Source organism: Solea senegalensis, linkage group LG7, assembly GCF_019176455.1.
Source record: "Solea senegalensis isolate Sse05_10M linkage group LG7, IFAPA_SoseM_1, whole genome shotgun sequence".
Classification (NCBI taxonomy): Eukaryota; Metazoa; Chordata; class Actinopteri; order Pleuronectiformes; family Soleidae; genus Solea; species Solea senegalensis.
In genome coordinates this window covers 655001-682566 of record NC_058027.1, presented here as the reverse complement: position 1 = coordinate 682566, position 27566 = coordinate 655001, and the positions used below count along the sequence as shown (strand labels likewise).

The 27566-nt window shown below is 42.8% G+C and overlaps 3 protein-coding genes and 1 long non-coding RNA gene across 5 annotated transcripts in view; 3 read left to right on the top strand and 1 right to left on the bottom strand.

The window, feature by feature from the left end:
- The window catches only part of samd4a (sterile alpha motif domain containing 4A), a 37716-nt gene extending 28347 nt beyond the window's left edge, over window positions 1–9369 (bottom strand). For both annotated transcript variants that reach the window (XM_044029905.1, XM_044029906.1), the window contains exons 1-2: window positions 9233–9369; window positions 7921–8560 (exon numbers count right to left, since the gene is read on the bottom strand). In XM_044029905.1, the coding sequence (XP_043885840.1) occupies window positions 7921–8116 (196 nt within the window). In that variant the 5' untranslated portion in view covers window positions 8117–8560; window positions 9233–9369. The remainder of the gene's footprint in view (window positions 1–7920; window positions 8561–9232) is intronic.
- On the top strand, window positions 4794–6612 carry LOC122772170. Its single transcript, XR_006360750.1, has 4 exons — window positions 4794–4807; window positions 5190–5220; window positions 6413–6505; window positions 6592–6612. It is a non-coding gene; the product is annotated as an uncharacterized LOC122772170 (long non-coding RNA).
- Window positions 9370–11613: 2244 nt separating the features above from the next.
- Window positions 11614–18085, top strand: LOC122772165 (zinc finger BED domain-containing protein). Its single transcript, XM_044029908.1, has 6 exons — window positions 11614–11677; window positions 11790–12273; window positions 12812–13207; window positions 14240–14596; window positions 16192–16581; window positions 16961–18085. Exons 2-6 carry the CDS (start codon window positions 12027–12029, stop codon window positions 17302–17304), a joined length of 1734 nt encoding a protein of 577 aa, XP_043885843.1. The 5' UTR covers window positions 11614–11677; window positions 11790–12026; the 3' UTR covers window positions 17305–18085.
- Window positions 18086–20788: 2703 nt separating this feature from the next.
- The window catches only part of cog4 (component of oligomeric golgi complex 4), a 7315-nt gene continuing 537 nt past the window's right edge, over window positions 20789–27566 (top strand). Inside the window, 19 exon segments of the mRNA XM_044029911.1 lie at window positions 20789–20980; window positions 21363–21445; window positions 21544–21658; window positions 21920–22094; window positions 22231–22515; window positions 22577–22588; window positions 22675–22832; window positions 22965–23023; window positions 23348–23472; window positions 23550–23668; window positions 24441–24607; window positions 24748–24913; window positions 25784–25846; window positions 26466–26579; window positions 26738–26830; window positions 26930–27013; window positions 27096–27197; window positions 27299–27427; window positions 27507–27566. The exon segment at window positions 27507–27566 is cut by the window's right edge and continues 537 nt beyond it. Of these exon segments, the coding sequence (XP_043885846.1) occupies window positions 20825–20980; window positions 21363–21445; window positions 21544–21658; window positions 21920–22094; window positions 22231–22515; window positions 22577–22588; window positions 22675–22832; window positions 22965–23023; window positions 23348–23472; window positions 23550–23668; window positions 24441–24607; window positions 24748–24913; window positions 25784–25846; window positions 26466–26579; window positions 26738–26830; window positions 26930–27013; window positions 27096–27197; window positions 27299–27427; window positions 27507–27566 (2265 nt within the window). The 5' untranslated portion in view covers window positions 20789–20824.

Here is a 27566-nt window from a genome sequence, read left to right as displayed (position 1 = left end):
ACAGGTACAAGTTGAAAAGATGCTTTGCATAAGATCGGGCCCCACATGTTCTGTTTTTGCCACTGGGTTAGAGTTACCCTAACCTTCTTGTTAACCTAACCCTGTGAATGAAAACCCAGAAACCAGCTTTATACATCTAGTAATATTTATTAAGAGGAAATCAGGTCAAACATTCAATGGAAAATCATTCATAAATTCCAGCAACATTTAAGGTTCTAAATCATTTTGAAACAGTAGTTGATAGTGTTGATATTTATCCATGGGTAAATCAATGAATCTTATTTTATTGCTTTCGCTAACATAATACATCTATAATTTCAGATTTGGTCTGATTTGTTTATTTAATCCATAAGATTTTTATCCACCTCTGAACTAACCTGTGCTTCACGTTTGCCAAGAAAACGGAATACTTTTTCAACCATCATGAAGTACTTCTTTTTATTTGAGGTGTAGAAGTTTCTGAATTCAGTAAAAAGGACATGGTTTCTAAAATGTCTGCTACAGTTGAAGGCTTCGTTTACAGTTAAACCCACTGATTATTGAATATTAGATAAAGTGGGTGCCAGTGTTCAGTCTGAGGTGATCTTCCGGGTTCCAAATGTGAGCTGCCTTTGCTTATGTGTGCAGTTGGTACTGGACGACTCCCAAGCTTACACAGCCTCCTGAGTCCTGACACAACATGTGTACTGTATAGCATAGCCAGCTGCCAGAGCATGGGGTGGGGCTGAGGGTGTGCTGGGGGAGGCCTATATGGGGAAACACTGCACGCCTGTAAGTCTCATCTGCTCGGGTCAGGGCGAGACTGGTTGGTCATCTATGAAACAAGCTGCTACTTCTCACCTGTTCTCAGCCTCTTTGTGAATCACACACCAGCTTTAAATCATAAGTGTAGTCCATGTCACACTGAATTACACTCAACTCTGAAGTAAAAAGCAACAAGTAAGCAACTTCCTCCGTGATTAACGCTCTCCTCTGGATGTAAAGGCCGTCCAAGTAATATCCCACACATCTGATGGAACAGATGTGTGGGATCTCAGATCCTCTGTTTAGGAGTCGTGACATCAGAAATCTAATTTCTCAAAGTTAGACTAACACAGCCAAACGGTGCAAATGGGAGTCAAATGACTTGTGCGTGTAAACCTGTGGTGGGACCTGAGTCCTGGAGCCGGTTCACACAAGAGTAAAACAACATCAAAAACACATGGGTTAGGGTTAAAGAATTTAATATTTTAAGGTTCATGGATGGACATGCTAATAACTAGCCACAGGCTAAACTGGAAACTGCTTAATACTACAAGCTGAAAGAGAGTGTATTGACACCTAGTGCAGTGGAGGCAAACACCAGGCACAGTTGAGCTTTAACTGTAGCTCAACTAAGTTTTAGACAACTGCAACAAAACACTGAGATTTTCTTTGGATTAAAGAGGACACCAATTTTAAAGAATGAGATATTTTAAGTGAGCAGCTTTAAGAAGATGATGATTCTGAACTGGAAAAACAAACAAGTACAGGCAAACATGCAGTCCAGTCCAGTTCTCACCCCAAACAATGTTCAACAGAGCTGACTAAAGATGGAGACATGTGTTTACAGCTGCAGATCTGCAGAGTGGTTGACCTCCATAACTATAACATTCCTCATTCCATGTGTACTACAGTTCAAAACGTCATAATTACAACAAATGATTTATTTTATAATTTAGATTCTTTTACTTATGTACCGTGGCAAGAATTGTGGCTGTACTAAAACAACAATAGCCACAGTTTACGAGTTAAACTATCCTTTTCTATTAGGTACAGGTTATCGTGTATCTATGAAGTAAAACACATAAATGGTTGCTGAGGAAAGTAAACTATCAGAGTTACAGAGATCCTGATATCAGTGACACCTCATTCTCTCCTCTCTGAGACACAATATCATATCAGTCCTCATGACTCCTTTTGGCAGCTTGTCCAAAGCACCACTGTCCATTCTTGTGTTCACTTTCTTCTCTATCTCTCTCTCTCACACATATAAATACACAGAGAGAGACACAGAAAACACAAACACAACGTACACACACACACACACTTGCCTGGAAGAGCAGAAAATAAAAACCCTTTCCTAAAAAACAAAAGACAGAAAAAACAAGCTTTATTTCGTTGTCCCTGGTAGTTTTTGGCAGGTCGTCTGTCCCCATTCCTGAGGTTCAGTGCGAGTTCACAGAACACGCCGTCAACGTCCAGAAATAAACTGTTTGCTCATGTGTGGGTGCGATCAAATAGTTTGGCGCCTGAGACAAGAGTTACCTCTCTCTCTTTAACAGAATGACCAATGAGATGTTTAAAGAGGAACAAATGATGTTGTTCTTTCACTTCCACTTCAGAACAAGCTTCAGAACAAGCCTCAGAACAAGCTTCAGAACAAGCCTCAGAACAAGCTCCAGGACAAGTATCTGAACAAGCTCCAGAACAAGCTTCAGAACAAGCTTCAGCAAGCCTCAGAACAAGTTTCAGAACAAGCCTCAGAACAAGCTCCAGAACAAGCTTCAGAACAAGCTCAGAACAAGTTTCAGAACAAGCTCCAGAACAGGAGAACAAGTTTCTGAACAAGCACGCTTTCAGAACAAGTTTCAGAACAAGCTCTATCTGAACAAGCTCCAGAACAAGCTTGAACAGAACAAAAGCTTCAGAACAAGCTTCAGAACAAGAACAAGCCTCAGAACAAGTTTCAGAACAAGCTCCAGAACAAGCTTCAGAACAGAACAAGCTCCAGAACAAGCCTCAGAACAAGTTTCTGAACAAGCTTCAGAACAAGTTTCAGAACACAGAACAAGCTCCAGAACAAGCTTCAGAACAAGTAGCTCTGAACAAGCTCCAGAACAAGTTTCTGAACAAGCTCCAGAAGAAGTTTCAGAACAAGTATCTGAACAAGCTCCACAACAAGCTCCACAACAAGCTCCAGAACAAGTTTCAGAAGAAGCTTCAGAACAAGCTCAGGACAAGTAATGAACAAGCTCCAGAACAAGATCCAGGACAAGTATCTGAACAAGCTTCAGAACAAGTTTCTGAACAAGCTCCAGAACAAACTCCAGAAGAAGTTTCAGAACAAGTATCTGAACAAGCTCCAGAACAAGTTTCAGAAGAAGCTTCAGAACAAGCTCCAGAACAAGCTTCAGAACTACTTTCAGAACAAGCCTACAACTACATCACATTCAAGTTAGTGGATGATCGTGGTGTTTTTTAGGTCCATGTCGTAACTCTGCCTTATTCTGTTCTGGTTACTAATGCAGTAGCAGAAACAGACATTCATTTGGTTTGCTAATATCCAATATCCGTATTCCTAGATGAATTGGTTGTAGAGTCATGGATCGGGTATCACAAGACTTGGAATGGGTTGGCGGCTTCACACACACTTACAGTTTGCATCTCTAAAACAACGCGACGGCTGAAGCTGCCCACAAAACTATTCTCACGCAAACTCAGTAGCTGCCTAGCTAGCATTACCATGAGTGAGAGACAAGTGACAACTAGGAAAATGGAGGTTAAACCAGGACATCGGGCAAACAAGCAAGCGTGTTATTTGTAAGCTGTGTAGAGCATCTTTGACGTACACTAGCAGCACTAAATATCTCTACTACACAGGAGGAAACGTGGTAAAGACTACGGTGAGTTCTAGACCTGTTCTGAACCCATTATTAATCCTGGTGCCCTCAATCTGCTGCTGCTTACTTTGTTCAGTTTGTAACTTGTTTACATTGAAATGTTGCACCTCTGTAACCTACCTCTGGGTCTTTGTTAAATAAAATATCTACAACAAATATTAACCGTAGAATCAAATCAAGTCGTCTGTAATAAAAGCATATTGTTTTTGTATCGAATCGTTTATCAGAGATGTGCAACCCTAGTTTGTTTTGTAAAGAGAAAGTGGTGAATGAGTTAACAGCTCTAAATGGTACCAGTATTCTCAGAATCTTCATCTTTTGCTTTCTATGCTGCTCCTCCTCCTCCTCCTCCCCTCTTTCATACTGTGGTGTACTCAGGAGACCTTAGTTCCACTGAAGGTGGAATCAGTTTTCCTTTTCCACTGTGTCTTCCACCCCACCCCCCCACTGGAAAAGCCCCTGTTCAACTCTCACTGGGCGTCTGACTCAAGTGTGCTACGACGTGCCCACATTCCTAGACAGTATCCCCAACACCGGAACCGTTCACCGCCTCAGCCAGGAATGCTGGTTTTCATCAGGCCTAGTTTAGGCAGAGAGTGCAAAAGGAATTCACTGAGTAATACTCGCCATTTTCAAATCCATGTTGTTCATCTCACACCCACAAAAGCAAAAGTATGCTTTCTTTGCCTCTTCAGTAGAAAGACACACAAGCAGTGACAACACAATAATCACACAGCTACAGCACACAGCTATAAAAGATGGAGAAATTCAGAGTTTCCTGAAATCACTGTCATAGAACTGGAATTGCAAAAAGTGTTGAAAAGTCAAACACTTCACATTCAGGTCTACAACACAGCTACTCATTTAAATCACAGACCAGATCGGACCAGTTCAGGCCAGGTCAGCAGTCCACCACACCAAAATTAAATGAGTCATTCAGAACACCAGGCCCAATGTCCATCCTTCCTCCCCCACCACAAACACACACACTAACCCTACATACCATGTGTGTGTGTGAGTGTGTGTGTGTGTGTGTGTTCATGTTCTCTTAACCTGATCCACCATTGTTAGTTTGTTTCCCCACAGACTTGGGTTTGAGGGTCCAGGAAGTTAAAGTGAGTCCTTCTTCATTCAGGTTAATCACATATAAATCACATATCATTCAGGTTAATCACACATAAATCACATATCATTCAGGTTAATCACACATAAATCACATATCATTCAGGTTAATCACACATAATTCAGGTTAATCACATATCATATCATTCAGGTTAATCACACATAAATCACATATCATTCAGGTTAATCACATAAATCACATATCATTCAGGTTAATCACACATATCACATATCAGGTTAATCACACCATATCATTCAGGGTATAGGTTAATCACAAACCACATATCATTCAGGTTAATATAACCACATATCATTCAGGTTAATCACACATAAATCACATATCATTCAGGTTAATCACACATAAACCACATATCATTCAGGTTAATCACATATAAACCATATCATTCAGGTTAATCACACATTCAGGTTAATCACACATAAATCACATATCATGCAGGTTAATCACACACCATATCATTCGTTAATCACACATAAACCACATATCATTCAGGTTAATCATAAACCACATATCATTCAGGTTAATCACGCATATCATTCAGGTTAATCACACATAAAACCACATATCATGCAGGTTAATCACACATAAACCACATATCATTCAGGTTAATCACATATAAGCACATATCAAATCACATATATCATTCAGGTTAATCACACATAAATCACATATCATGCAGGTTAATCACGCATAAACCACATATCATGCAGGTTAATCATCACATATCATTCGGGTTAATCACACATAAACCACATATCATTCAGGTTAATCACACATAAAATCACATATCCACATTATCATTCAGGTTAATCACATAAACCACATATCATGCAGGTTAATCACATAAACCACATATCATGCAGGTTAATCACGCATAAACCACATATCATTCAGGTTAATCACATATAAACCACATATCGGTTAATCATTATTACACATAAACCACATATCATTCAGGTTAATCACATAAACCACATATCATTCAGGTTAATCACACATAAACCACATATCATTCAGGTTAATCACACATAAATCACATATCATGCAGGTTAATCACACCAAACACATATCATTCAGGTTAATCACATATAAACCACATATCATGCAGGTTAATCACATAAACCACATATCATTCAGGTTAATCACCATAAATCACATATCATGCAGGTTAATCACATAAACCACATATCATTCAGGTTAATCATAAATCACATATCATTCAGGTTAATCACACATAAACCACATATCATTCAGGTTAATCACACATAAATCACATATCATTCAGGTTAATCACACATAAACCACATATCATTCACATATAAACATATCATTCAGGTTAATCACATAAACCACATATCATTCAGGTTAATCACATATAAATCACATATCATTCAGGTTAATCACACATAAACCACATATCATTCAGGTTAATCACATATAAATCACATATCATTCAGGTTAATCACATAAATCACATATCATTCAGGTTAATCACACATAAACCACATATCATTCCGGGTTAATCACATATAAACCACATATCATTCAGGTTAATCACATAAACACACCACATATCATTCAATATCACATATCATTCAGGTTAATCACACATAAACTACATATCATTCAGGTTAATCACATATAAACCACATATCATTCAGGTTAATCACACATAAACCACATATCATGCAAGTTAATCACACATAAACCACATATCATTCAGGTTAATCACACAAACCACATATCATGCAAGTTAATCACACATAAACACATATCATGTTAATCACACATAAATCACATATCATTCAGGTTAATCACACATAAATCACATATCATTCAGGTTAATCACACATAAACCACATATCATTCAGGTTAATCACACATAAACCACATATCATTCAGGTTAATCACACATAAACACATATCATTCAGGTTAATCACATATAAATCACATATCGGTTAATCACATATAAACCACATATCATTCAGGTTAATCACATATAAAATCATATCATGCAGGTTAATCACATAAACCACATATCATTCAGGTTAATCACTAAATCACATATCATTCAGGTTAATCACACATAAATCACATATCATTCAGGTTAATCACATAAACCACATATCATTCAGGTTAATCACATATCTACCATATCATTCAGGTTAATCACACATAAACCATATCGATGCAAGTTAATCACATATACCACATATCATTCAGGTTAATCAGGTTAATCACGTATCATTCAGGTTAATCACACATAAATCACATATCATTCAGGTTAATCACACATAAACCACATATCATTCAGGTTAATCACATATAAATCACATATCATTCAGGTTAATCACACATAAACCACATATCATTCAGGTTAATCACATATAAACCACATATCATTCAGGTTAATCACATATAAAGTGTGATTATGGACAACAACTCCACTGCTGATTTAAGGATTGAAGTCTCCATTAAATCTACAGATACTATGTCGTTCAGATCAAACATACATCACTTATAGGAGTCAAACTAAATGAAATCTTTGTGATGCAACATTCAAGGAGGAAGCGAGCCACTCACTCCAATCACATCGAGTCTCAGCTGCTCAGAGATGTAGGTCAAGACTAAGGATTCCATTCATCTTCCACTCAGCCTCAGCGTTCCAGCTGCACATTAACCCTTCAATCAAGTTCTTTCTGCATTTTCACAACTCTTTTTATCACTATCACTCATTTATCATTTATTTATCACTTACTTATCATTTAATTATCACTCATTTATCTCTCTCATCACAGCAGCAGAACTTATTTCTCTTTTTCGTGAGTCGTCGTCAGTTGCCAGGGTTTTTGTTTCCATGGTTACTGAAGTCTGATGCAACAAAACCCTGCCAGAGACGCCTGGGTACCACGGTGCAGTACTGACCCGGGCAGTACTCACTCACTCACTCACTCACTCACTCAGTGAACATCTGTGGAAGTGACATCATCGTCACATGATAACTCACATCACGTGGCGATGACGTCACACGCGCGTGTTGTTGAAGACACAGATGATGAGAGAAGAATCCCCAGATGAGTGGTTGAATGTGGGCGTGTTTTCATGATGAGTGGATGAATGTGGGCGTGTCGTCTTACCTGGGCTGTTGGCCTCTCCCTCCAGCACCTGCAGGTCAGTGCACTCAGCGAGTGAGTGTTCCAGACAGAGCTGCAGGAAGCGGGCCTGGGTCCGGCTGACCCTCTTCAGCAGGGACAGCAGAGCAACAGTCTGCTCGCACTCATTCCACCCTTTGAACCAGCTGGCCAGAACGCCCACCTGATCACGAAACATCATGGTCTGTGAAGCACGGTCACTGTGCCGGGCCGGGCCGGGCCGGGCCGGGCCGGGTGGGGCGTGAGACTCAGAGGTAACTTTACACTGGTTGACCTGCTTGTTGATGTCTTCAGGGACAGAGATGTCTCTCTGTTCTCCTTCTGATCTTTGTCATTATAAACCTGTTCACTGACATTTGTTTCACACACAGATGCTGTCGGATTTATTCCTGCTGAAGGACTTTCTGCTCCGTCTTCTCCTGTCTGAGGAGGAGGAGGAGGAAGAGGAGGAAGAGGGGGTTGTGATGTGCTCTTCTAGCAAGGCATTAGAGTTATGAGCTGCACCAGATTGCTTAGTTGCTCTCAGAGGGATTGATATTTGATGAGTCAGCGTTCTCACAGCACACGCTGTGTCACATCAGCTTCAGCCTCTCTGGCATTTTTCTTCAGGGAATCCCAGGAACACCTGCAGGAGGAGGAGGAGGAGACAGACAGACAGGTTTAACACAGCAGCTCACTGTCACAGTCACTGTCCCAGCCTTCAATCCTTCATACATTTATTAGTCGCTGTCACACATGAGCACAGACGGCACTGAAATAACACATTTGCTTTTTAGGATCCACCAGCGGACTGTCGGTGTCTGCTGCTGCTGCTGCTGCTGTTGAAGCTGCTGCTGCTGCTGCTAAAGCTGCTGCTGATGCTGCTGCTAAAGCTGCTGCTGTTGAAGCTGCTGCTGATGCTGCTGCTAAAGCTGCTGCTGCTGCTGCTGCTGCTGTTGAAGCTGCTGCTCACCTCCGTTATTTTAATCACACGTTACAAAGTTTCGTGTTAAACACACACACACACACACACACGGCTAAGTTTCAGCAGACACAGTTTTACCGTCGCTGTCTAAAACTTCAGTAGCTAATATCCGTGAATCGTGTGTGTGTGTGTGTGTACTATATACTCTGTTCTTACACACACACACACGGTGTGAAAACCAAGTTAGCAAAGTTACGACACACACAGACACACACAGACAGACAGACAGACACACACACACACACACAGGTTGAGAAAGTTCTGCTGGAGAATTTGAATATTCGCTGTTGACGGTTAGAAGCAGCACGAACCGAAGCGCGGGTCCGGTCTTACCTCCTCCGCAGTTCTCATGGTCAGGTTTAGGTTTTTCGGGGGAGCGGCGCTCCTTCAGTCCGGGTCTGGTGATTTGCCGTCTTGACTAACTTTTCCTCTGTCTGTCTGTCTGTGTGTGTGGTGTGTGTGTGTCTGTCTGTCTGTGTGTGTGTGTGTGTGTGTGTGTCACCAGTTCACTGTGATCAAGTCTAAAAGACACGGTCAAACCTCACGGAACCTGGAGAACAACTTCCGCTTAAATCCTTCAAAATAAAGTGTGTTTTAGTTGGTTTTAGCTCACCACGTTAGTCGGTTAGGTTTATGAATGAATGAATGAATGAATGTCTTTTCAATTAGAATCAAGTGAGAACTAAAGTTTATTTTCATACAAAGTGCAGCTTAATGCTTCAATGATAGTTATATGATATATAATTAACTTAATTCTGATAATATTATGATCACTTTCTATGTCTTAAATAAAAGAAAAAGAAAATGTTTTAATATTTGCTGCAGTCATGTTATTGTTTATCGACATTTTACACCATTTTCTATTTTATGGACAAAACTACAAAATGATTAATCAAGAAAAAAACTTATTTAATTAACCTATTCATCGGTTATGATTGTCACACAGTTCTTTAAGGCCATGGTTCTCAAACTGTGGTACATGTACCATTAAAGGTACACAAGTTTCCTCTGGTAGAAAATAAAATACAATCATAAAAACTGTTTTACTGTATCAACCAGAGTATGTGATCAGAGTGGAGCTAATAATAATATATTGTAATAATAATAATAATAATGATGATAATAATAATATATTAAAATAATAATAATGACAACAATAATAATAATATAAAATAAGAATACTGTATTATAATAATGATAATAATAATATATTATAATAATAACAATAACAGTAATAAAAATAATTAGAGTGACCTTATATATCTCTCTCTCCATCTTAATCTAATGTTACTGCACCAGTGTGTGAAGTTTATGTGAGGAAGAGGAGGACGATGACAGAATAAATCTGCCTGTAGCTGACTTTGCTCAGTCTTTTTATAAATAATATATAATTACTCAAAAATATTAATATTATATCACTGTATTTTAAGGAGCTCCACATTTTCTTGATATAAAAAGTTTGAGAACCACTGCACAGCAGGTCTTTGTCAATTTACACCTCTCCCTGCAAATACTATTATTATTATCATTATTATCATTACTATCATTATTAATAACATCATCATGGTTAGTGGCAGTGTTTTTTTTGGCTTCAGTTATGCTGGAGCAGACGTATAAACCTGCACAAACTGGGTTTATTTATAGTTCAATCAGAACCGAAATGAATGCATTCATTTAATATCATAAGTCCGTGCTATTACTTTGAAGGCGCGACCAGTCAACTTCCGGCTGAGACTCGGGCGCATTGACGCAAAGTGTGTGGCGCTGCTCGTTTCCACATGCTAATCATTAACAGTGGAGCATTACGTCAGGGGCTTGGCAGCGCGAGGAAGCACCAAAATAGAGGGGGTCTGTGTGTGTGTGTGTGTGTGTGTGTGTGTGTGGGGATGATGATGTGTAGCCAAACTTTTACACTTAAAATAGACAAATTTCATATCATAATAACTTATCATAATACTTAACTTTGTCTTTAAAAAAAAACCAAAGATCTGAACAACATTAAATAATAATCTGATTCTCATAAAAATACACGTAATGACAATTGTTTTTTTAAAGTTTGTTCTCAAAACATGGATTTTAATAAAACCATTGAAGGCTTTCTGTGGTTAGACCTAGTCAACGCATTTAGCTCCAACCCCACAAACTGGTCCAGACCAGCAGGACCATGTTCCAGATCTGATCCTGGATTATTACGACAACTTGAGAGCATGAGAATCTTAGCAGAAATGGCACAAACTGGAAGTTGAGATAATCACAGGCTGCACCGTCTCGGGAACCTCGTTACACAAAGCTCCAGTTGCCCCTGAAGTCTTTGGTAGAGGAGTTCAGAGAGGTGCTGGTGGACCCAAGAGACCTGAAGGTGGTCCAAGCAGGAGCTGAGGTGAGGACTGAGGAAGTGAGTCCAGGTGACCCAGGTGGGGAGCCTTTTTACTCACGCGGCGTAAGACGCGCGCTTTTAGAAATCTGACCATTTCTTTGTGTTCAGACTTGTGTTCAAATGTTAATGAGTACGCCGTCGTTCACTATGAACGCCGCGCTCTCTTTTATACACGAGGTTTCATCTGCTGCACGCACACACACACACACACGCAGCAGAAACAGCAGCAGCAGCAGAAACAGCAGCAAGACTGGCACAGCTCACTGTGGACCAGGAGTCAGCCAGAGCTCTCTAAGAACAGCAGCCACGAGGCGTGACAGGCCAGCAGCGAACCCTCTCCTGCGTGAATTTGTTTGAACAGTTTTTCAACAGACCTCAGAATTGTTGACCTCGGATAAACGGTAGGAAACGGATCAAGTGTTGATATTTAACTCAGTTTCGTGAACACAGTTCAGTGTTTTTATTTATTTCAAACATTAAAACACTAACATTTTGATCCACACTCCATACCAGATGGTGGCGGTAATGCACTAAATCGTTGTTTGTCAAACGCCATAAAACCACTCAGAGAAGAAGAGGAAGAGGCGTGTCTCACAGACCGGACATGACGTCACTCAGCAGCGAACCCTGCGTCTGTGCGTGTGTGTCTCTCTCCTGCGTGAATATGCTTCACTTTCCGGCCAGAAAACGCTGAAGAGAGTGAGTTTGAGCGGGACGTGAGCTCATGTTGTGTGCGGACTCTCCGCAGCCATGAGCCGCAGGAGAAGCGTGGTTTGGGGCTTCTTCAAAGCCGTGGACTCATTGTCGGTCCGGTGTGTTCTCTGCAGCGACTACCAGTCCAAACAAGTCCGGGGCAGCACCACCAACATGCTGAGACATCTGCGCGTCAAACATCCACAAGAGTTCGCCAAGACATTCAGAGGACGTTCGACCAAAAGCACCCGGAGAATCGATCGTCGAGCGGTGAACACGGACAGCGAACAGTCGTATTACTCTGGTACAGCTCCCTGTATGACATGGTCTGTGGCTTCTGTTAGTCTACGGAAGCCGTCACTGTCCACAGTTTGCTCCATAAACTGTCAGAAAGCGTGTTTGTCAAACCTGGAAATGATGATGTTCTCAAACGTCGTGTTTTTGTCCACTAACCAAAATGATTTCTTTGTTTTATGGAGCAAAGAAATTAAGAAAATATTCACATTTAAGAAGCTGAAACAATCAGAAATCTTGTTTTAGTCACGAAAAATGCTTCAGACCGATTCAGCGATTATCTAACTAGTTGACGATTCATTTAGTAATGGATTGATAATCGAATAAACCGAGTAATTGTTTCAGCTCTGATTGAAAAGCAATCAAAGTTTTCTTAATATTTAATATCAAAGTTTTCTTTAATATCTTTAAGTTTAAATATTTTTAAACTTAAAAATATTTAAGTTTTCTTATATTTAATATCTGATCAGAGGAAGTGATGAATGACTGCCTCCACCCTGTCTGTAGCCGCATGTGACTAATCCTGACTTTATTTCCCTCTTGTTTAGTGGATGTGGTGCTTGAGAACGAGGACTCTGACAACAGCATTCCTTTAAATGAGTCAGATATTAATGCTGCTATTTCTGACATCCTGGAGGCTGCACAAGGAGATGCAGCAGAAGAAGACTCGGCACATGCAGAGGTGAGCGATGAGCCTCCTGTGAGACACGGCCGCCCGAGAAGGAGCTTGATTTGGAGACACTATGAGCGTTTGGACGGTCTGGACGCTGCCCAGTGCCGCATCTGCATGAAGAAGTTGCAGTGCTTTGAAGGCAGCAGCACCAGCAACCTGCGCCGACACTTGTCGGCGAGGCACCCTGAAATGTTTGCTGGGCTTGTGGCCAGTGGACTGAAGCCACCTCCATCGACCGCTGCTGTAAAGACGGAGGTCAAACAGGGTTCAGGTTTGTCCTGGTTTTGTTTTCACGTCCATGAATGACTGCAGCACATTCTCACACACACACACACACACACACACAGTGGACTAAACCATCCGTCTAAATCACACACCGAAGGAAATGACACGTATATGTTTTGTGACGCCTTTAATTATCAGGATGACTGTGAGAGTTACTCTTACAACTCGACTACATTAGAAACATGCAGGGGTCCCTGATGAGTAAATAAGTCCTGAACAAATTGATAGATCACAATAAAATTCAAAAATGATTTGAAATATTCACTCTTTTTAAAACCTGGCCAGACAAAAGGTGAACGAGTCCGTCGCTGTTGTGGTAGCGCTTGGTAAGTCATTCCACCATGAAGAGAGTCTGGGTTGTCTTGTGTGGGGTGTTGACACTGCCAGACCACAAGCCTTTGATGAACGGAGTTCAGTCATTTGAAGCAGCTCAGACAAAGGGGCGGCACCTATGAACGGCACGCCCTTTCATAGCACAGGTCTGTTAGCAGGGTGTTAGCATGACCAGAGCCTGTACCAAGAGCTGGAGCCTGTTGACTTTTCTTATATTGAATAAAGCAGAGCGATGTGATCTATAAAGGTCAACAGGTCATCACTCATGACACCCATGTAATGTCATGACATGTCTCGGCTCGTTCCACCATCTGGGAGCTAGGACAGCGAACAGTCGTGAGTTTGACCAGTGACTGCGATCCTCTCAGTAGTGGGAGAGAACTTTGGTGAGATGAAGACCAGTCGAGCTGCTGCAGAGGTCGTATGGCACACGCAGGGAGAGCAGGAGGGAGGTGCGGTCGTCCACTTCACAGACAGAAACTGCTGAACGGAGTAAACGGCATCAGTGAGACGTGAGCTGGACAACTGTGTTCGCACTTGTGTTGTGCGTTAACACTCCAGCGCCTGGAGCCACAGAGACGAGCAAGAGAAGCAGCTTTCGTTGACAAGTGATGAATGACTCGCTCCACCCACCCTGTCTGTAGCAGCATGTGACTAATCCTGACTTTATTTCCCTCTTGTTTAGTGGATGTGGTGCTTGAGAACGAGGACTCTGACAACAGCGTTCCTTTAAATGAGTCCGATATTAACGCAGCAGAAGAAGACTCGGCACATGCAGAGGTGAGCGATGAGCCTCCTGTGAGACACGGCCGCCCGAGAAGGAGCTTGATTTGGAGACACTATGAGCGTTTGGACGGTCTGGACGCTGCCCAGTGCCGCATCTGCATGAAGAAGTTGCAGTGCTTTGAAGGCAGCAGCACCAGCAACCTGCGCCGACACTTGTCGGCGAGGCACCCTGAAATGTTTGCTGGGCTTGTGGCCAGTGGACTGAAGCCACCTCCATCGACCGCTGCTGTAAAGACGGAGGTCAAACAGGGTTCAGGTTTGTCCTGGTTTTGTTTTCACGTCCATGAATGACTGCAGCACATTCTCACACACACACACACACACACAGTGGACTAAACCATCCGTCTAAATCACACACCTAATGTGTTAATTGTTACTGTGATCAAATCACTAAAGTAGGATTTGGCCTATGTTTGGATTAGCGAGTGACGTCTTCTGGGGTATTTTCTCCTGTCAGTTGGGGGCAGTTCTAGGGGAGGGTATGTGCTGCTATTCAGGATTTGTGCATTTCCTTTTTCTGTTGTTAAGTGACAAGAGTCTAGGTTTACTCTTTCACATTATTTTGTCGCCGTTCAGCATCTGTTATTCACCAGTTATTTCAACTTCACAGTTCTCATGCCTCGATCATTCGATAATTGGTTTGTCCAGGATTTTGATAAATCCGATATTGCATTAGTTCCCATATAGAAAACCTAAAACCTTGACAGAATAAGAAACAGCCAGTCTCATAAATAACAACCTTCCTTTCATTTAGAACATAAAGAAAATAATCCAGAAGGGAGATTTATTCTGAGTAGGAGCTCAATTCTTCAACATCATATGTTTATGCCCCAATTAGTGATTCACCAATTTCATGTGATGAATGATTTTCATGTTTAACCAGGCCTGCTATGCAGTAAATGAGTGTATAATGGATTCTATCTGACCCTGGATCATCTGCTGCTCTTACAGATCTATGCACAGATACTGGAGTGGTTGATATGTGACCACAACTGAATCCTAAACTGAGAGATTACATTACAGATTATTTTATTCACATCCTCACAGTTCAGACTTGGAGACTAGATGACTTTTTATTCCATTCTGTCCAGACCTCATGGGATCGTGCCCGTGAACGTCTGCATATTAGCCCAGTATTCAACATTTCTACATCCTGTTTGAATAGTGACTCTTTTTGCACCTTTGTCTGGACTAATCTATCACAATTCTGCCACGATAATATCAATTCCCCAGTGTCCTCCGCTGGGATCTGGGACGCGGCTAAAGCTACTTTACATTACATGTCATTTAGCAGACCCTTTTATCCAAAGCAACTTACAATAAGTGCATTTAAACATTTGGGTACAAACAAGAGCTTCAAGTAAGCCAAACTATGAAGTGCTAGTCATAAGTTTTGTTTTGTTTTGTCGTCGTCGCCGTCTTAGTGGAGGTCGAGTCGAAGAAAAGTGTTTTCAGAACCTGTGCCGCCTTCTGCGTTAGAAGAGGCCGTATCCTTCTGATGTTGTGCAACATGTATCTGCATCAAGTGTCACACCCAGGTTCCTTGCCGTATGAGAAGGAGCTACCACAGAGCTGTGGAGGGTGATGGTCAGGTCTGTGGTGGGAGAAAAAGAAACTCGGTCTTGTCGAGACTTTACGTCTTACAGCTTATTTCTTATAGTTCCCATCAGAAAAAAAAGCCTTGAAGGACAGCACTGACGAGGCTGCAGCAGATGAGGGGGTGAGACGGGTCCTCTGTGATCAGAGAGTGGAGTTAAACTCCTCTCTGATCAGAGGAAGTGATGAATGACTGCCTCCACCCTGTCTGTAGCAGCATGTGACTAATCCTGACTTTATTTCCCTCTTGTTTAGTGGATGTGGTGCTTGAGAACGAGGACTCTGACAACAGCATTCCTTTAAATGAGTCAGATATTAATGCTGCTATTTCTGACATCCTGGAGGCTGCACAAGGAGATGCAGCAGAAGAAGACTCGGCACATGCAGAGGTGAGCGATGAGCCTCCTGTGAGACACGGCCGCCCGAGAAGGAGCTTGATTTGGAGACACTATGAGCGTTTGGACGGTCTGGACGCTGCCCAGTGCCGCATCTGCATGAAGAAGTTGCAGTGCTTTGAAGGCACCAGCAACCTGCGCCGACACTTGTCGGCGAGGCACCCTGAAATGTTTGCTGGGCTTGTGGCCAGTGGACTGAAGCCACCTCCATCGACTGCTGCTGTAAAGACGGAGCTCAAACCGGGTTCAGGTAAACTTGACACTTCCTTTCCTTTTGTACCAACAGCTACGTTTGGTTTGCACTTGAGTAAAATGCTTCCATTTAAAACACATGAATAAAGCAAAGAAATCCCAGGACTCTGTCGCAGTGGTGTTTGTCATGTGATTGTAGCCCCTCCTCCCAGGTTCATACAGTGGCATTCATATGCAGCATTGAAACACTTCCTATCACATTTAACCAGTTCCTCAGAAATGAGGTTCTGTGTCATTAGGACCAGGTTTAGGTCTCCATGAGGTCTACTGGTCCTGTGTTGATGCTAGAAAAGTACACACACACACACACATACTATGTTGTGAATGTATTAGCTCAAAGGTGCTAATGAGACTAAACATGGCCGCCTCCCTCCCAGGTTCATTTGAAGGAGAAAAGCGGGTGTGGAGGAGAGAGCGGGAGCTGATTGAAGCTCTGAGGAGGACGCAGAAGGAGGAGGCCCGAGCTCTGGAGGTTCAGAGAGATCTGCTGGAGAAGATGCGTGCAGCAGATGCCAGAGAGGCCACAGCAGAGAGGGAGAAGATTGAGGCTCTGAGGAAAGCACAACAGGAGGAAGCCAAAGAACTGACGTTACAGAGAGAAGAGCTGCAGAAGGAGAAGGCGGAGCTGCGGAAGAAACAGGAAGAACTTGAGCAGGAAAGAGAAGAACTTGTCTTGTTTTCCAGAGGACAGGAGTGTTCCACCATCACATCAGGATTGTGATGCCAGGTTTCCTGCTAATGCTCTGGGTCTGTGGTAAAACATGGTGTAAAAATGTAAAGCTCTCTTTTTGTGTTTCTGTTGAAGGCAAATTCATGACGACTCGTTGTGTCACAAATGAGATTTACTCAAGGACTAACTTCTTGCAACAATTATTTTCAAGCTTAACAAGTTTACTTCTTCTATTTAATGGCACATTTCCACCGGCTCGACACGACACGACACGACACGACACGACAAGGTCGCGTCTCCACTACAAAAAAAGTACCTACTTGGGCCGTGGGCTGAGTGAAACTGCAGTGACTTTGTTTTATACGCGACACGCACACGAGTGACTCGTGACTTTACACCACACTTCTGTAGTTGTTTTTTTTAGGATCGTGAAGTCGTTTTAACTCATCTACAATTCGGCACTGTTCGGCTCCATTTGTGTCCACACGTCTCCGGAGTGCAGACTACAGCGATCGCCTGTCCCTAAATACACCACTCACACTCACACTTTAAAATATAGAGGTTTCTGTGGTCGTTGTTGGAGATTAACACACGTTGTTAGGATTTTTAAGTAGTTCATTAAGTGATCTACAGTTTGGCTTGTGTGTGTGTGTGTGTGTGTGGGAGGTCTCTTCCTGTGAAAATAGTACCAGGTACTATGCTAGTGGAATGCGGCATATGTCCGTTACAGGAACTAAACAACAAGTGTGTGTCATTTGCATCCACTGTAGATATTCTGAAACCTCATGCTGATGTAATACATTGTTTTATAGAATAAAGTCTTTAAATGCCATTCTGTAGTTTGGAAGGATTGTTGATGCTTCTCTGGGCTTTATGGTCACATTAGCTTCAGAACCTCAACAGCGCCTCTGTGTGGCGGTAGTTGGGATTCTTTCATTCACTGAATGTTTCTTTGGTAATATTAGCGCAGTACTAGCATCACATGCACGGCCTTGTATCCTCTCTCCATTACTGTGTGTCTACTGTGTTTAGACATGCTCGGTCACATGACTACAGCACTGAGGAAGTCACCTGTCAAGTGAACAGTTGTGTGTTTATCAGATGGAAACTAATGTGTATGGATGCATCGTCACAAAACAACATGGCAGTCACACTCCGTTCATCATCTGTGATGCTTATGTTTGACTATGAAAGGAAATCAGTCATTTTGAGCTGAGCTGCTCGAGTCAAGTATTGATAAGGAACAATATTTAACTCAAATTTGTAGAACACTGGACCGCAATCCCACAATACGTTGATAATAAGTTTGAGGCCTCAGCTCTCGTCTCAGATTAAGAATCATTTGTGTCCGTGAAGAACAAACGGAGGCAGAATAACAATCACTAGACGTTACTCGCTGCATTACGTGTTGCTATTACAGGTAGAATTGGAGATCCTGTAGAAACTCAGCAGGCTGCATTCTTCAGACTTCCCTCTGAAGCCACGCCTCCACAGCACAGGATCACACAATGAAACATGAAACACTCTCAAAAGATCATCAAGACAAAGTGAACTCACCAGCGCCACCATGGACGTAATGATTGATGTGTCATGATGACGGTGACACATGGTGTTTTTACAGGTGTGTCCGTTCCACACGTGACTGATATTTCTGTAAAATGCATTAATTAGTTGTTTACAATTGTGGTTTGAAGACGATGTTAAACCATTCAGTTAAAAATAAGTTCCCGCCTTACCTTCACACTTGTCATTTCAATTTTAATTCTGTACCACAGCGCTTATAGTAGAAGGCTGGACCCCAGAATTCGACACTCGCGTGTTGACCCAGTTTGACTTCATGTTCCACTCTGAGGACATTCTCTTACTATCATTTATAATATTACGTTCTTGTTTGTTCTTTCATACAGTTCACGTAAAACCACGGGAAATCAAACCATGGACGTATCATAAGAACTGGATAGAGCTCCGCGAAAGGCATGATGGGAGTACGCTACTAACGTGCGCAAGTGGATTGCATGAATACCGATGGCACGTTAGCTTCGGTCTTTAAACCATGGATTCGTAAATGACTATCAAAACGAACAATAGTAAAGACAGTAAGCTGAAAAGTATAATGACGTCATTACAGGTTAAAATGACCAATTGAATGGTTCATTTAATTGACTGTGGCTATTATTTCACGTGTGTTGTTACAGGAATGATTTCTTGGACGCTTTTTGCTTGATTTTCCATTCACTGATATACTGTATGCTAATAGCTGTCACAGAACTCAGGGATTTTATATCTTATTGTCCAAGAAAATGACGACAACATTAAGTACTTTTAGGATGATTAAAGCAAACAATTCCATGGGATATTATAATATATCTCATCTCCTATTTCTACGTGAATGATTTATCAAATAATCTAAGCTCATGTAAAACAGGCTGTATGGTCGGCAGTACAGTGATGAACCATCTTATGTATGCTGATGATTGTGTGATCTTTAGTCCTAGCTCGGCTGGTATGCAGTAGCTGGGGAACAACATGATATAAAGTACCACGAGTCAAAAAGTGTGATAATGATTTGCAGAACCGTGGAAGATAGACATATGACTTTTCCTGACTTTGAACTCTGATATTTGGTCTTATTGCTATGCTTTTTATTTTGGTTTAAATTTCGAAGTTCAGATTTCTAACTGTTTTTGTAGGTGGTTTACAAATGAAGCTAACTTATCATTATAATTACAATTTATGGTAAATATAATAATCATAAAATATTAAAATAAACCTGCAGACTCATGATGAATCCACACAGCAGCTTGTTAACACATCAATAAGTTTGAAATAAATCCTCATGAGCGAAGAATAAATAACTAAAACCTGCTTTGTTGTCAGTCAGTCAGTCATCATCTAACCACTTTATCCTCCACCAGAGGGTCGCGGGGGGGGGGCTGTGCCAACCTCAACTACAATGGGCGATAGGCGGGGCACACCCTGGACAGTTCGCCAGTCCATCGCAGGGCCACACACAACTAGAGACAAACAACCATTCACTCTCACACTCACTCCTACGGTCAGTTTAGAGTGTCCAGTTCACCACCTAATCCCCACATTGCATGTTTTTGGACTGTGGGAGGAAGCCGGAGAACCCGGAGAACATGCAAACTCCATGCTTCTAAATCCCCTTAGGGAAATCATTTCTCTGCATTTGACCCATCCTAGAATTAGGAGCAGCCCAATGGGGGTTGGGTACCCCAGCCCTTATGACCTGGTGGGGACTTGAACCAGCAACCCTCCAGTTACAAGCCAAGCTTCTAGGGAGATTTTACACATGTAAATGAACTAAAACCATGAATTAAACATATAGAATATAAAGATCTATACATGTCTGTGTCCATGTCTCCAGGTGTCCTGTGGACACTTTTACAGGCGTCTCCTTCACTATTGTGCTCAATTGGGAAAATTGCTTTTTGGGCCCAAGAGTATTTTTTGTTGCAGTACCACGAGTGGCCACCATGACAACATTGTCTTCAAGCCAGAGGGGGCGGAGCTACATCCACGCTCCAAACTCCTGTTTCCGTGGCGGAAGATGGCGGACAGCTGCGGAGCAGTGGCAGCGACGAGAGGCGACTGTGGCTCCGTGTCCTCCGTGTCCTCCGTGTCCTCCGTCAGCATGGACACCATCTGTGCCCTGACGGAGCTGGAGGACCTGGAGAAGGTTTACCAGCAGCTCTGTGAGCAGGAGGTTCGTGCTCTGTTCCGCTGTCGTTCTCCACGTGAACGTCCGGGTTCTTCTGATTCAACAAATCCATCACATTATCAACATCGATATAATCAACTTTAGTTAGTTAGTTAGTTAGTTAGTTAGTTAGTTAGTGTTAGTGGTGTGACACTAAACTGTCTGGGGACGAAATACTCCGTGACACCTGTCAAAGCAGCTTCCGGGTGTAGTAATGTTTGTATGAAACCGTTGCTGTTGAATTGTCTTGATTGTTTTCCAGCTGAGCTCAGGGTCCGAGGCTGAAGCTCTTACTTCACCTTTCTGTTAGAAAACGTCAAACTGTTCCCGATGAATTTTCTGTTAGAAAACGTCAAACTGTTCCCGATGAATTTTCTGTTTACCACAGAAAGACGTGGAGACAGAGCTGGACAGACTGCTTGGACAGGAGGGGAGCATTCACACCAAGATGCTGGCTCTGCAGAGGATGGGGTGCACTTTTTACTACTATTGTTGTTGTTGTTGTTGTTGTTGTTATTACGTTATTATCAGATTTGATCTTCCTGAATCATCCGTGTTTCTCTCTTCAGGCCAAACCTACAGCTGATTGGAGGAGATGCCAGTCAGCTGTCAGGCATGATCACATTCACCTGCAGTCTGGCTGAGAACGTGAGCCGAAAAGTCCGACAGCTGGACCTAGCAAAGGTAAACTACCGTTTTGTCTCGACTGTGTGAACTGATATCAGTGATGATGATGATGATGATGATGAAAGCTGTGATATGACAGTCACATGATTTCCTGTAAAAAGCTGTATATGCCATAGTTCAATAATGCATGTAAAAACAGACGGATTTGAACCCAGCTTCAGTCTCAGAGATCCAACGTTTCCATTCAGCACCACAAACTCTGTGACACAGCATGGACACGATGTCTCCATAGACCACATGTTGTCTTCTGTTGTGCAGACTCGGCTGTATAACGTGATCCAGCGTGCCGACGATATCTTGGACCTAAAGTTCTGCACGGACGGCGTTCAGACAGCGCTGCATAATGAAGATTACGAACAGGCTGCTGCGCACATCCATCGATACCTTTCTCTGGACCAGTCCGTTATTGAGCTGAGCCGCCAGGGAGAAGAAAGTACGAGTCACTCTGTGTCTAAAATCAAGTTTTAAATGTCTTGTTAAAGTAAATGTGATCCTTTTCTCTCTTATGGTTCTGTGCGACCCTTGTATATTCTATGTTGTATAGAAGTGTATATTTGATTTCTCTGCAGGCAGTGCTGTGGATGCCAGTCTGGTCCTGCTGCAGGAGGCAGAGCAGAAACTCAAGGTCATAGTTGCTGAGAAGCTGGATGAAGCAGTAGCAGCTGTGGACCTCGCTCAGGTGGAGAGGTTTTTTAAGATCTTCCCTCTGTTGGGTCTTCACCAGCAGGGCCTCGCCCGCTTCGGTCAATACCTCAGCACTCAGGTGAGAAGTAAAGTCCACCAGACCGACTCAGCACATGAGTCTTTATGATTGTAAATGACTCTCTCTTTCTCTTTCTCACTCTCTCTCACGCATGCACACACACACGCACACACACGCATGCATTTGCAGACACGCTGGACACTGCTGCTGACTGCTGCTGGAAGGTGAGAGCGCACACTTCACCCTCTCTCTATGTACATATACTGTATGTGTATATATACTGTATGTGTGTGTGTGTGTGTGTTCACAGGTATCGCCCGTGTCATTGAGACTCATCAGCCTGTCGTAGAGACATATTATGGTCTGGGACATCTTTACACTCTCATCACTCACCTGCAGAATGAATGTGACAAACAGGCTCAGAGAATCGTCGACAAGTTCATTCAGCAGAGAGGATATCACAACAAGGTTTGACTGACAGCTGGACCGGGTTCTGACCAGGTTCTGACCGGGTTCTGACCGGGTTCTGACCAGGTTCTGACCGGGTTCTGTTTTTGATCAACAATATCAACTGTGACCTCGAACATATGTATCCCATAGTTTCAGGTGGTTCAGAGCAGCATGATGAAGAGTGTGCCAGCTGAGAGGATTGAGCCCAGGTATTTATGTTTGACTTGTAACATCCTGTGATTGTCTGTGATTGTCTCTGATTGACTGTGATTGATTGTCTCTAATTGTCTGTGATTGTTTGTCTCTGATTGCCGCTGATTGATTGTCTGTGATTGTCGCTGATTGTCTGTGATTGATTGTCTGTGATTGTTTGTCTCTATTGATTGTTGATTGTCTCTAATTGTCTGTGATTGTCTCTGATTGATTGATTGTCTGTGATTGTCGCTGATTGTCTGTGATTGATTGTCTGTGATTGTTTGTCTCTAATTGTCTGTGATTGTCTGTGATTGATTGTCTGTGATTGTCATGAACAGGGAACTGGACCCTGTCCTGGCTGAAGTGACCCTGATGAACGCACGCGCTGAGCTTTACCTGCGCTTCTTACGCCGTCGCATGATGGCTGATTTCGAGGTCGGAGACGCTCAGAGCGTCACACAAGGTGACTTTGTGTTTTTGACTTTTTGTGTGATGTGTAGAATCTACTGTTGAGTGGAGTTATTCCTGGTTTTCTTAAAGACCATCAGCAGAATATGGAGAAGCTGCTGAAACACTGTCTGCTGAGCACCAGGATGCAGGAGCTGATTGGTTACTATGTTCCAATGGAGGAATACTACATGAGAGAGTCTGTCAACAAGGTATTATTCACTCACTCACAGCTCAACTCAAGGCGTCACAGTGGGCAACCAGAAAAGACTGATTGACACTGATTCTTTATATTATTATTTATTGTCTTTGTCAGTTATTAAAACATATAAATTAGGGGTTCAGGTTCAGGTCACGTGTACCTGGGGCTGGGCGATATCGATATATTTTAATATATATATGTCGATATATTTGTAAAGGAGATACAACACGGGACAATATCGCTCGTATCCATATCATTCAGACTCACTGTAACTATGACGACAGCGGTAAACTAAGTGTAACTGTATGTGAACACTGCACAACACGTGTTACTTATGCTAGCAGCAGCACTTCAGATATGCTAGTGTCATGTGACGCTCCACAGCTTTCAACAGGTCAAAGGTCATAAGTGCCCACCAGGTCCAAAGGGCTGGGGTACCCCTGAGCAAGTTACCCAACCCCCGTTGCTACTCACAGTAATTATTAATAAAGTATACGGTTTCGATTTATGTCGTGGTGGAGGACGCAGGATTTCAGCTGCAGTATAAAATCCCATCTCGTGAAGGTGACATCTGCATTGTTACAATGATGTTCTTCACTTTCACTTCATTATTTCACTTTTTGCAAGACTGCATGACATGATAAAAAAAAAAATCAAATGATTAGGCTGTAGATCTGATGCATGCTATTTTTAGAGAAAGAAAACAACCAAACTGAACAGACAACCGTGGCTTTAGTAAACCGCTCCAACGCTAATACTAATCAAATGTTCTTCCTCACCAGGCCGTTGCTATGGATACATATGAAAAGGGACAGCTGACGTCCAGCATGGTGGACGACTGTTTCTACATAGTGAAGAAGTGCATCAGCAGAGCTTTGTCCAGCTCCAGCATCGACTGCCTGTGTGCCATGATCAACCACGCCAACTCTGTGCTGGAGTCTGATTTCAGGTCTGACACAAATAAACTACTGTGTTTATCACACCGGGATCTCAGATCACATCAGTGACAATGAAGAGAATGCACCTGTGTGTCTGTCCTCACCTGTCCTCACCTGTCCTCACCTGTCCTCACCTGTCCTCACCTGTCAGGGAGGTTTTGTACAACAAACTGCGTCAGGGTTTTCCAGCGACGACGCTTCAGGACATCCAGCGCGGCGTCAGCAGTGCGGTCAGTCTGATGCAGAGCAGCTTACAGCAGGGCAAGTTCAACACGCTGGGCATCGAGAGCACGGAGAACGCCAAGGCCGCCTTTCTGGTAACACGCACGCACACACGCACACACACACACACACACACACACACACACACACACGCACAGTAAACCTGCACGCTGCTGTTTGACAGTAAAGTTTATTAAAGGTTACGAAAAGCTGAAGTTACAGCTGAATCTCCTTCAGTCAATCAGCGACAACAAGCGACATGGTTTAAACTCTAGTTCTCTGTGATGTCATTAACGCTTTATTAATCTGAAACACAACAATAACTTCTAATAAATTATTTGTATGACGTAAATCTTAGCTTTAATAAAATATGAGTGATTGCTCGTCCGTTATCAAAGGGTTGAACATTTACATCACAATTGTTTTGTTTGTAAAAACAATAACAAGTGCTCATATGTCTTTATTATTAAAGTTTAAACTCTTTAAAAGTCAAAGTTTAAACTCTTTAAAAGTCAAAGTTGAAACTCTTTAAAAGTCAAAGTTTAAACTCTAAATCTAAATCAATCTGAGTAATCTGTGTGTCATTCGTTCTTTTCATATTGAAAAAAATTGAGGTTCCAAAATCTTTTCTTATTCGTTTATGAATCTTTATCTTATGAATCGTTATAAGATTCATAAACAAATAAAAAACCGTTTTAATTTTGGAATCTCACTTGAATATGTAAACAAAGGAATGACACACAGCTTCTGAGTTTCTCTGACATTATTGAACGAGTTGCTGTTTCATGTTGTAAATGTTTCCACAAAAGCTCAACAACCATTTTCACCTTTGATTCAAGTTTGTTGAAAAGCAATAATTGAAAGTGTGAGGCATCAGTATTGTTTTTGTGTGTGTCATTGTGCTGCTGATCATCACAATCACATCATTATTACAATCATTAACAACGTTTGTGTCTTTTCCTCAGGTGACTCTCAATAATGTGGAGGTGTGCAGTGACAACATCTCCACTTTAAAGAGGAATCTGGAGGTGAGTGAGTCGTCAGTGAGTCGTCAGTGAGTCGTGAGTCAGCCAGTGAGTCGCCAGTGAGTGAGTCGTGAGTTAGTGAGTCGCCAGTGAGTGAGCCAGTGAGTCGCCAGTGAGTCAGTGAGTCGTGAGTCAGTGAGTGAGAGTGAGTCCCAGTGAGTTGAGTCAGTGAGTCGCCAGTGAGTCAGTGAGTGAGTCGCCAGTGAGTCGCCAGTGAGTCAGTGAGTCGCCAGTGAGTGAGTCAGTGAGTGAGTCAGTGAGTCGCCAGTGAGTCAGTGAGTCGCCAGTGAGTCGCCAGTGAGTCAGTGAGTGAGTCAGTGAGTCGCCAGTGAGTCAGTGAGTCGCCAGTGAGTCAGTGAGTCAGTGAGTCGCCAGTGAGTCGTGAGTCGCCAGTGAGTCGCCAGTGAGTCAGTGAGTCGTCAGTGAGTAGTGAGTGAGTCGCCAGTGAGTCAGTGAGTCAGTGAGTCAGTGAGTCGTCAGTGAGTCAGTGAGTCGTCAGTGAGTCAGTGAGTCAGCTTCACTCTCCAGATCTTCCGCTATTAAATTAAATTAAATTAAATTAAATTAAATTAAATTAAATTAAATTAAATTAAATTGAATTATTGACTTTGTTTCCTGACAGAATGATTGCTCCAAGTTGTTCAGTCAGGGAGGAAACACCGGAGATCAGGCCAAGATCCAGAGCTGTCTGTCTGACCTCGTCAACACGTCCACCAAGTTCAAGGATCTGCTGCAGGTCTCACTCACACACACACACACACACACACACACACACTCTTCCACTGATGATGATGACGATGATGATGTGGACCTGTAAGAGTTGTTTCTCAGACTGAGGTCTCTGACGTGGTGTGATGTGGGCTGAGGTCTGATGCGGACTGTGATGTGTTTCAGGAGGGTCTGACTGAGTTGAACACCACAGCAGTGAAACCTCAGGTCAAACCCTGGATCAGCAGCTTTTTGGTCGTCTCACATAACATCGAAGAGGTAACGGCGTCAGGATCTGCTCACGTGACGTCAGGACGTCCTTGACGTCACGTGACATCGTTAGTGTCATGTGACTGTGGCTCTTCCTCTTCCTCACAGGAGGAGTTTAACGATTATGAAGCCAATGATCCGTGGGTGCAGCAGCTCGTCGTTAACCTGGAGCAGCTCATGGCAGAATTTAAGGTTTTCCGTCCGTTCACACAAACACTTTTTATCCCCTCGACATCTTTTCATGTGTCATGTGACGCTGGTTCTTCCTCACCAGGTGGCGCTCTCTCCCGTCATCTACGACACGCTGACCAGCCTGATGACCAGCCTGGTAGCAATTGAGATGGAGAAGACGGTCCTGAAGTGCTCCTTCAGCAGGGTGAGCAGCTGAGCTCGGCCACAAGGTGGCAGCGAGCGCCCTGTGATGTGGTGATTTATGAATGAGTGAGCAGAAGTTGAGTTGAGTGAGCTCTGTTGCAGCTGGGCGGTCTGCAGTTTGATAAAGAGCTGCGCTCTCTCGTCGCGTACCTCACCTCCGTCACCACCTGGACCATCAGGGACAAGTTCGCTCGTCTCACACAAATGGCCACCGTCCTCAACCTGGAGCGGGTGATTCAAGAACTCTGATGGTTTCAGCTCCGGTCGACTCGATCCACACGTGGCTCACTTGAATGTGTCTGTGTTGCAGGTTTCAGAGATCTTGGATTACTGGGGCCCAAACTCGGGGCCCCTGACATGGAGGCTGACC

What these genes read in the sequence shown, in the direction of transcription:
- LOC122772165 (XM_044029908.1), top strand. Translation starts at nt 12,027, where the DNA reads ATGAGCCGCAGGAGAAGCGTGGTTTGGGGCTTCTTCAAAGCCGTGGAC. An exon ending in CGAACAGTCGTATTACTCTG is followed by an intron (nt 12,274 to 12,811) that starts GTACAGCTCCCT and finishes CCTCTTGTTTAG; the next exon opens with TGGATGTGGTGCTTGAGAAC. An exon ending in GGAGCTCAAACCGGGTTCAG is followed by an intron (nt 16,582 to 16,960) that starts GTAAACTTGACA and finishes CCTCCCTCCCAG; the next exon opens with GTTCATTTGAAGGAGAAAAG.